Source organism: Gossypium hirsutum, chromosome A05 (genome assembly GCF_007990345.1).
Source record: "Gossypium hirsutum isolate 1008001.06 chromosome A05, Gossypium_hirsutum_v2.1, whole genome shotgun sequence".
NCBI lineage: Eukaryota > Viridiplantae > Streptophyta > Magnoliopsida > Malvales > Malvaceae > Gossypium > Gossypium hirsutum.
Window position 1 is genome coordinate 95,202,967 of NC_053428.1, and position 9,887 is coordinate 95,212,853.

General features: G+C 33.9%; 1 protein-coding gene across 7 annotated transcripts; it reads right to left on the reverse strand.

The window, feature by feature from the left end:
• Positions 1–663: 663 nt before the first annotated feature.
• On the reverse strand, positions 664–8,263 carry LOC107957111 (autophagy-related protein 18b). 7 transcript variants are annotated; one of them, XM_016892548.2, is made up of 11 exons: positions 7,729–8,263; positions 7,546–7,619; positions 7,359–7,432; positions 7,140–7,249; positions 5,467–5,558; positions 4,431–4,543; positions 3,685–3,804; positions 3,082–3,227; positions 2,004–2,117; positions 1,679–1,744; positions 664–952 (listed from the first exon to the last, which is right to left on the reverse strand). In XM_016892548.2, the coding sequence occupies exons 1-11, from the start codon at positions 7,785–7,787 to the stop codon at positions 784–786; spliced, it is 1,137 nt and encodes a 378-aa protein (XP_016748037.1). In that variant the 5' UTR covers positions 7,788–8,263; the 3' UTR covers positions 664–783. The 7 variants fall into 7 exon arrangements, with proteins under 7 accessions (XP_016748037.1, XP_016748038.1, XP_016748040.1 ...); XM_016892549.2 differs by having other exon boundaries at positions 664–992; positions 7,729–8,225; XM_016892551.2 differs by lacking the exon at positions 4,431–4,543 and having other exon boundaries at positions 3,685–3,737; positions 7,729–8,201.
• Positions 8,264–9,887: the final 1,624 nt, after the last annotated feature.

The following is a 9,887-nucleotide window of genomic DNA, read 5'->3' on the forward strand; positions in this document are numbered from 1 at the left end:
TAAACATATTTCTTCTCCCTTTAAACAAATTTATGGTCGCAGATATGCATGGACTGTCCCACTTTTGCAAGCTACTGAAACTTTCGCCTTCATAGATGTTTAATCTATTATACTCTACTATTTTGCACTACTCCATAATGCCTACTCTTTATAACTTTAATATTGTAAAAAATATATATTATTGATTATTAATGTACATAATTTAATATATAGTTCTTTAGTGTATATTTAATACAAAGTTATAAACCATATTTAGTATTCATATATATATATATAAAATATTTTTTTACAAAGGCAAAAAGTTGCTTCTTTTTTTTTTAAATACAAGATGGAACAAAAACAAAACAAGCATTTACTAAAATCAGATGCTTTATCACCTGCGTCCCCTTTATAAAATTAAAAATTTTAATTTGAAACATATCAAAATTTAGCATCCTTATACAATTCAATAAAATTGCATGCTTGTTAATCATTACCATCCAAAAACCAGCCCAAGTACATTTTATTATTTTGGTCAACTTAGGTAGGATTTCCAAAAATAAAATTTGGAATGTTTGATGTATTTTTCTGAAGATCAGGGAAAATTTTGTTTTTGCATATCCAATGCCAATCTCCCCGTCTTCTCAATAAAAATAATTGGTGTTGATCAGAAGAATCACCACCTAAGTTAACAAGGTATGCATATTGAGAAACAGTATTAAGTTATTTACATTGACATGTATAATATTACATTGATCCTAACAATAACCTCAGATCTTCTTAATTCTGTTATTCTATAATAATTTAATTTAACACATCAAGCAAAGTATTACAACAACTCCTTTTGATTGAGGTTCGACCATTAAAGGTGTCATGAGGTTTCTGCATTACCTGAAATGACTGCCACAAGGTTGAATTCACGCTCCAGGCTCCATGTAGACTCGTTCTGGCTGTTGAGAGTGAAGGCATATTCCTGAAAGTACCCATTGTATGCTATCAACGATATTATGGCCCTACAAATGAAATGCAAATTTGAGTAAATCTGAAAACCATGTACATTGATGCATGCAACTTCAACAACTCCAATTTAGGCCAATTCATTGCCTCAAAAACCGTATTCAATTGCTCAATTTTTGCTTTGGGAATGGCAGGTTCTTGCTTGGATAATACCACTATGAACGTGCTGATGTTAGCAAATAAAACCACATTATAAACAAATATCTATCTGCTTCCCCCACCCCCAGCGGCCCAGCCAAACAAAAACAAAAATATCTATCCATGGTTACACTTAATATTACAGTAAATTACCAAACCAATTGCAACTCTACTTTCTTATGTCCAAATCCTGAAACTATAATAGAAATCTCTACCCTCCTTTCTAAGTAGTAATAACATTATCTTAATATTATGATCAAATTGCGAAAGGAAAACATAACTACAAAGCACTTTGGATTACACAAAAAGTGATCAAATGGTTCAGTTCAGCAAATGCAGAGGCGATATCATAGCATAACATTTTTCAATATCAGAATTCTATAGAATGCATGAAGCTTCTAATTTCAAGTAATTCATCATCCAAATATATAAAAGAAGGGGGGGGGCATGGTAACCGAACATATAAATAAGGCAAGTAGAAGGGAACACAAAAGTAAATGAACAGATATACAATTCTGAAGCTAAGACGCATCCAAGAACTGACCTACAAGATGCAATCTCAGATGAGGATGAATCAGCAACGTTGTCTACCTTCCGTACCACTGCATAGCTGCATTAGCAATGCAATCTTATAGCACATATGTTATGGATGGTCATCTAGTCAACAACCATATTTCATCTAACCATGTCTAACATTAAGTTTATTGTCTACAGCAAAAGATGTCAACTCATTTAAATTTAAAAGTTAAAAGGGCGACTTCAATGAATTTCATCCTCTGTGGCAATTAACCAAGCACAATTGAGCATGGCTCAACAAAAAGAAAGGAAGTGTAAATTAGCTTAAACATATGCACTTGATCAGTATTTACCTTCTGACTCCCGCAGAAACAGCATTGTGAAGCACATGATGGTGAGCTGGATCTAGTGCATCATTCACAGAATAAGGTAATATTGATCCAAGAAAACTACCTGACTTTTTGGTCCTGCTTAGATTTAACAAATTTGAGAAAGGTCACATAACTCAGTAAATCATTCATATAAATTTATGGGCAGAAACAGACACTATGACAAAAAGAAACTTGTTTAAGATATAACTTTCTTTGCTTTGAAAAAATATGAGGATATCTATGACCCTTCCGTATGATCACGGATGTTAGCAAATTTACAATGGTCTCTCAGGTTCATTTAAATTAATCATAGAACCCCATTAATTATTCAAGCATGTCAAGTAAAATGTTTCTTATGGTTCCCAAATTATCTTCCAGTTGCCACACAAGGTTAAAATATTCTTAAAACCTATTTGTTTCTATTTTGAGATGCAGAAGAGTACCTGATGGAAGGTATGTGATAGTGATATTTAAGTTCCAAAGGGCAAAGGGTCTCTTTATAGTTTGTCAACATTTGTTATACTAAAAGTTAAACATGCATACAGAAAGAGTAAAAATACAAAAAGGATTGCCAACAAGGACCTATAAAGGGAACACAAATAGTTAAGGACCATGGAGTTCCATCATATGCAGAATGTTACATGTTGAAGAAAAGGGATAAAGAAAAGGGCACGGTAAGTACATGCATATATAAAATTTATTTGATAGACTATCAGTGTACAAATTCATAAACTAACAGTGAACTATGTAATGCAACCTTTAAGAAATTTAATTATCTGTCCTTACTTTTAAGATTTTAAATAAGGAATTGGGGCATGTGGTTCACTTTCAGTGTACAGATTTATACACAAACAGTATACCAAAGACAAACCTATACATATCATGTGTATATTGCGGAAACAAAATTTACAATATAACAGAATAACAAATTGCATAAAAGGTGAAAAAATGGCACATGTTTCAATTTCTTTTATAACATAGGTACTATACAATATGCATGTTGATCATCAGAAATATTTTCTAGTACACACTAGAAAGAGATCTTATTTGTAGTCCTCACCTCTGATTTGTCTCAAACCCCAGAGAGAAGATATGAACAGAACCAGAAGAGCTTGTGGCCACAAGAATATCTGGAAGTTGCAATGATGGTGCAAATGACAATGAAAATATGGTTGACGAGCATGTTCCCCTCCGGAAACTGTATGACTGAGAAAATAAAGGATGGTTGGATTCCATGTATGCAGTTAAAATTTAAGGGGACAGAGCCTAATGGCATGCTGCTTAAGGAATACAGTTTATTCCAAGTCAAGTTTACGTTCTATTTTCTTTGCCCAACAATGGGTAATTGTAGCTGTAACAGCCTGTATTTACTATTAAGTCTAGTACCAAAGACACACTTCAGATATCAAGTCCTATCAGATGCATGAAGCGCAAATATAAAGAAGTTTTGGTTTGGCTTAATTTTCTGTTCCAGAAGGTCACATTAGCAAGTTTGTCTTTGCAACTCTGCAGCATGAGGATGTCATACAATCTCAAGGTTACTTTCTTTTTTCAAGCAACAAGGGATAATTGTGCCTCTAACAGCCTCCATTTACTAATGATCTAGTACAAAAGACGCACATCATATATAAGTCTCATCAATTCAAGAAGTAAAATTCTGTACCTTAGTTGCTTCTGAAACCAAATGAATTCTGATTATAGTTCCCTGTTCAGATGCTGTTGCAATGTATTTCCCATTGGAAGATAATGCAATTGCAGCCAAAGGAGACCGGTGAGCATCTATCTAAATTGATTCAATAAAATGAAAATTAAAAAGTGACAGATCTAAAGGATTAAATAGCACAAAGAAAGAACAGCAGAACTAGTCTCTTCCATTCAAGGGCAATTATAGCAATATTAAAACAGAGCAGTTGATGAGTAGAAATGGTCATTCCCAGCTCAAAAGAAGGTTAGCAGTAGAATTACACAACTAGAAACTTTCAGTTCCTAAAATTATTGATTCTCAGTAACAGGAAGGTAAATACAAAGAATCTCTGATAAGGGAAGGGTAACTATTCAAAATAGAAGCCAAGGTGCTTGAGCCATTCATCCTTTGCAGCTGCTTTACTTTTTCTTTAACAAATGTTTTTCATAATTTAAACACTTGCACATGACAGCTAGTACATCCAATTCCTTTTATATAAAAATATTTGATAATAACATCACATTAAATGCACTCAGTTTGGGCTAAGAAAATACTGCAGAATGTTATCTTATGAATAAATATATTTATCATAAATCCCAAACACATAGGTGGCTAATCAAATGTTGACAGACAGATCTGATAACTACTCTTGAGTTTCAAAAGTTTGACTATTTTCTATGTCTGTCCAATTTCTAAGGTATCTAATGACAGTTTTCAGTCACAACCTCACAATGCAACTGAAGCTCCATGACATTGTACACTAATACAGCTCCTTTGGCCGTGCTGGCAGGAAGAGCCAAGAAGCAACCCTCCAAACTAGGGGAGAATGCACAAAGTCCTGGAGGAAAGAAAATAACCAAAATTTAAAATTTAAAATTTTAAAAAAAAAAAAAAACCTCATGAACCAAATAAAGAAAATACTTTTTGTTCGGGAGTATTTGCATGACTCACAAAGCTTTCCAGTTCCCATAACTAGACCATTTTCAATTCATAATTAACTATCAACAATCACCATTCCTGATAACTTTTTCATAGATTAGCTGCTCTCACTGTTCTTCAAAAGCACAAAGATTCATGGAGCTTGATGATAAAAAATATGATACTCTTAACACGCAATGCGTTTCTCTTTCTTTTGTTTGAGAACATTACATAACTGATTTCTTATCCTGATCTCAGTTCATAGTATTCATAAGAAAATTGATTTATTAACTGAAAGGATATCTAAAAATAAGAAGTGAATAATTTTGAAGGACTGAAAATAACCTGGATACAAGTCAACTTTTGCGTAACTCAGAGTGGAACTATAGTAATGCTCTTTTGCAACAAGTTACTGCATTAAGAAACAATTCAGACCCTGACATAACTCTACCCAGAGGAGTTCAGCACAAAAGGAGAAGAAAAGAAATTACTATGGCTACAAGCACAGTGCCTTGATTGGTAAGGAGGATGGAAACCTTTTCAACCCAATGACAACTTTCATAACCTCCTTCACACTTTATATAGCATCAGCACTGGATTTAAAAATTTTCCATCCTCCCTAGCAAGCAAAACATAAATATATCAGATACATTTAACAACCCTCAAAGGTCTTTAGATAAAACACCAAAGATACAAACTGCCAAAATGTGGCACTATAACTTGGTTCGACTGCATGACAATTGCAACATGCAATCATGTTTAACAAAGCAATTCACATCATAATGGCCTACTTGAGAGATAGCAAAAACCACCTTATATACAAAAGAAACACATACTACTTACCTTTTAAATTTGGCACAGTATCAATGGTATCCAACATTGAAAGACTGTTTGAGTCATATATGTATGTTTTCTCTTGCAAAACCACAACAAGCCTGTAATTACACAAAATAAGCATTCATTAAAAAAAGGAGATAATCATATTCAATGGACTAATGTAGATCTAATATGATGCCAGATACTAGCGTACAAACCTCAGTGCATTTAAGTATGACTAAAAATAAGTCAAAACTCAAAACTGAAATCACAATAATAGCATAACGCATAAAAGGCTGACCCAATCTAGGAAACATAGAAAACAGAAACATGCGAGAACAACCAAATGAAAATGGAATTAAATTATCAAAGAGTCTTTTTGAAATGAGACTTTTTGCCCATTCTGAGATCTGTATAACCCAATTTCTACAGAAACTTGCATTTTCATTTGCAAACTGAAATAAACTCTTTTCACACTATTGTTAAAGTATGCTAGAGAATAGCATTTCACAGCAAAGATTCTCTAGAGCTACCTAGACATAATATATCAACATGTGACAAGACTGTTCTATTTATACTAGTAATGGGTTTACATTATGAGGATGTAGAAGGATAGGTTAAAGAATTAAAGATTATCGGATATAGATTAATTCTGTTCCTTGTAATAGATATATTTGCATTTTTTCTGATATACTTTATGCTTTCACCTATTCTTTTACATCCTGATCATGTCAACACATTAACAGTATAAAACAAAGTCTTAGCATCACTTAACTTTATCCAATTATTCACAATACTATCTAATTTTATATGATCATAAATCAGCTCAAATCAGATCGATGGCACAAAAACAAGAACCTATTTCTTGACCTCCTAAGGCAAGCCCTTGTTGAGTTGTGCACCTTCTAGAATTTCTTCTAGCATATTTCATTTACGCACCAGCCATAACATAGTAGTCTTCAGGCCCTTTTTGTCAATTTTTAACATCTTACCAACATTGAACACACTAAAGATTGCTTAAATATGTTAACAGAACAAACACCAATCACAACAATTTCCACCAGCTCTTGCAAAAATGGAGAAAGCATCACACAAGCAATTAATCTAGCAAATATAGCATAGAAAAAGATCCTTAAAGCATATATCTTATCACTTTCTTAACTATTCTATGTCAAGCAATTGATCTTGGCAAAACCTCTGAAATGGACAGCACTAGAACAAATATTTCATCTTGTTCAAATGCCCAAATCATGCAAATAAGGAGTCAATTTCCTAGAAGAGAAAAAAAGGTTACCTAGTAATTTGTGTATCTGTGCCATGTTCATGTATTTTGTCATGTCATCATCGTGTTTAAGGTCATTTATTTATATAAATTTTTGATACATTAATAATTAATAATTCATATTATACAGATTTTGAAGTATTCGTGTATTCTTGTCATGTTTGAGTTATTTATCTGTGTGTGAATATGATGTATCATTTCATCTCTAATATTGCTAGTTCTAAGGGGAAACTCTCCAGACCATAATTAGGTAGTTACAAAACATTGAAAAGTTGCTTGCAGATGGCACCGTCCTGAGTTACATCTAGACAAAATCATACATAAATAGACAGAAGAATCTGCACTAAAATATCCCAAATGGGTGCACTATGGAGCTTTAAAGTCCTTTTTATCTTCTAAACTAAAGACACCTTTTTACCTTTTCCTATTTAAGCGAACAGCAAGAATTGAAGTCAGGAAATTCATTTCTCGGAGAGGAGCACCAGTTGTTGTATTGAAAAAACAGAGACGGCGTGGAGATAAAGATGGCTGCAGCAATAGTAATTCATTATCATCTACAAACTTGATTGCTAAAATTATAATAAAAAGAATCAGAACAAAAATACCATTAACAAAAAAGAGTAAATTTCTGAAACACCTGTTCACCGGCTCCGACAATGGCGAGAAGACTTGAACTATACAGCATTTCAACAATAATAAAAGCTCCAACAGCTATCGAATAAATAACAAGAAATTAAAAAGAAATCAATCAATTATTTGATTTAAAGCTTCGAACAAAGTAGTTCAAAATCAGTAATAAAATAAAATTTGCGAAATTAACTCACCACGATCGTAGCAGAGCCTTCCGGTGTTTGAATCGATAATTTTGAAGCCATCTTTAGTGCTTATTGCAAAACCACTGCAAAATTGTAACCAAACATATAAGTATATAATCAATCAAAAGCACGTAATTTAAGCGATATATAATTAAAGGGAGAAAACAATTAGGAACTTCGGTTAAAACTTACCTGTTGTCTTGATTGAAGGAAGCGCAGAGGATTGGGTAAGGAGAGGACTGATTGGCCATTACAAAATTTGTTGCTTGAAAGGATTTCCAAAACCCTTCACCCAAAAACTATACATATAATATAAATTAACCATCTTCGCCTACACTTCTTATTTTTTTATAAATCAGTTTCTAACTTAAACATATTATTAAATATTATAAAATTTTAAAAAGATTATCACACGAGTATGCTCTTTTAGCATGTTTCTGTCTGCTGCCTCTAGCAGCTTTTTGTTTTTAGGTTTATGTTAGTTTTATAGGATCTTGACGCGCTGTTTTGTATTAGGGGTTTTGTTTTATTATCTTCATCGATTGGCCTGTTTAGTGGTAGATCTATATTAATGGAAAGAGATTTGGCTGCGATGTCTTTGGATGACAAACAAGAGAAAATTATGCATAGATTTGGGCATGGAGGAAGTCAGATTTTGTTTAGTGCGGTGTTTTCCACAATAAGCATTATACAGTTTTCAACAATGACAAGTACAATGGCAAGTTTCTAGTATTTGGTAAAAGGGTTTCAAATCTCGAATATAAGGGAGAAAAGATTTTTATTTAGATTTTACATAGAATAGTTTTGGAGAGGGTACTAAAGGGGTCCACGTGGACTTTTAATAATCATTTATTGATGTTGCATCATTCGAAGAATGAGAGGATCCGTTGAAGGTGCCACTAATCTTTACAGATTTTTGGGTACAAATTCATGAAGTGCCCCCGAGGTTTTTCTCTTAAGTGTTGGCAAAGTAAATTGGGGATTTTCTTGGAAAAATTTTAGAGTATGATGGTTCAAATATGGGGAAGGGAGTACGAAATTATTTGTGAATAAGGGATCAGTTGGATGTGAGAAGACCTCTGAGGAGAGAAGAAGGTTCTATTTTCTTTCGAAATTTGCTCTTATATCAGTTTTAAATATGAACGATTGACTCTATTTTGTTTCTTTTGTGGACAGTTAGGACATAGCGATTCTTTTTGTCATTCTAAGATGGTCTTAGGATTTAAGTTGCTGAGATGGGCTGAGATTTGTCACTACGAGCTCAATTTAGAAGAGCTCTCGCAATAAATAGTGTCTGGCTATGTGATGATGGGGGAGGAATTCAATGGGGGAGGAATTTAATGGGGGAGTTCTATCGAAGGGCATGACTTGGGTAGATGCAACTGGGAGGCTACGAATAGAGGTTGTTTTAGGAATTTTGTTGACCCCATTCTAGGGGTTAATTTGGATGGGAATTTAAATTGGTTTGGAGGTAGGGTATTTGAAAACGCAAGAATAGATAGATATGGAACATGATGGCGAGGACTGTGCGATTGAAGAGGGAGATGGGAAAAAGAGGCCTAGAAGGGAGAATGATAAATCTCTAGAAGGGGAGGAGATAGGTTCCCTAGTTCTTAGAAATAAGAGAGTGTTGGAAAAAAAACCTTATGTTATCGACGGCTGCTAAAGGACAAGCCGACCTATCGTAATGAAAATAATAAGCTGGAATGTCTGTGTATTAGGGAGTTCAGGGGCTATTAGAAGACTTCAGCATTTGCTGAAGATGTATAATCCCCAAATGGTCTTCTTTATGGAGACTAAGATCGATAGGATGCGATTGGAGGGTGTAAGAAGGAAATGCAGATTTTTGAATGGGATTGATGTTGCATCGATTGCTTCAAGAGTGGATTGTGTCGACATGGAAGGAAAATATTGCAGCCAGTCTAAAACGTTATTTTGACTCTCATATTGATGTTTAACTTTAAGAGAGTGATAGCGAAAAGTTTTGAAGCTTCACTGGATTTTATGGTTCACCATATGTGCATAATAGAAAGGTTTCTTAGAATTTGCTGAGAAATTTAAGTCACTCACAGGGTTTACCATGGATGGTATGTGACGATTTTAACTAAATTTTGTACTCTTTTGAGAAGGTAGGTAAAGGAAAGCTCATGGTGGGTAAAGGAGGATTCTTTCAAGGAAGAAGTAAGAAGCTTATGAAGGTCCACCAGAGGTGACATTTTGCAAAAATTGAACAAGTTACACAGGGTTTGGTACGATGGACGACCTCGATTAGACACAAAAAGGCAGGTCGTAAGAAGGAGTTGATAGCAAATTTGGAGATTTTGATGGGTGGAGAAAGAACTGATGAAAAT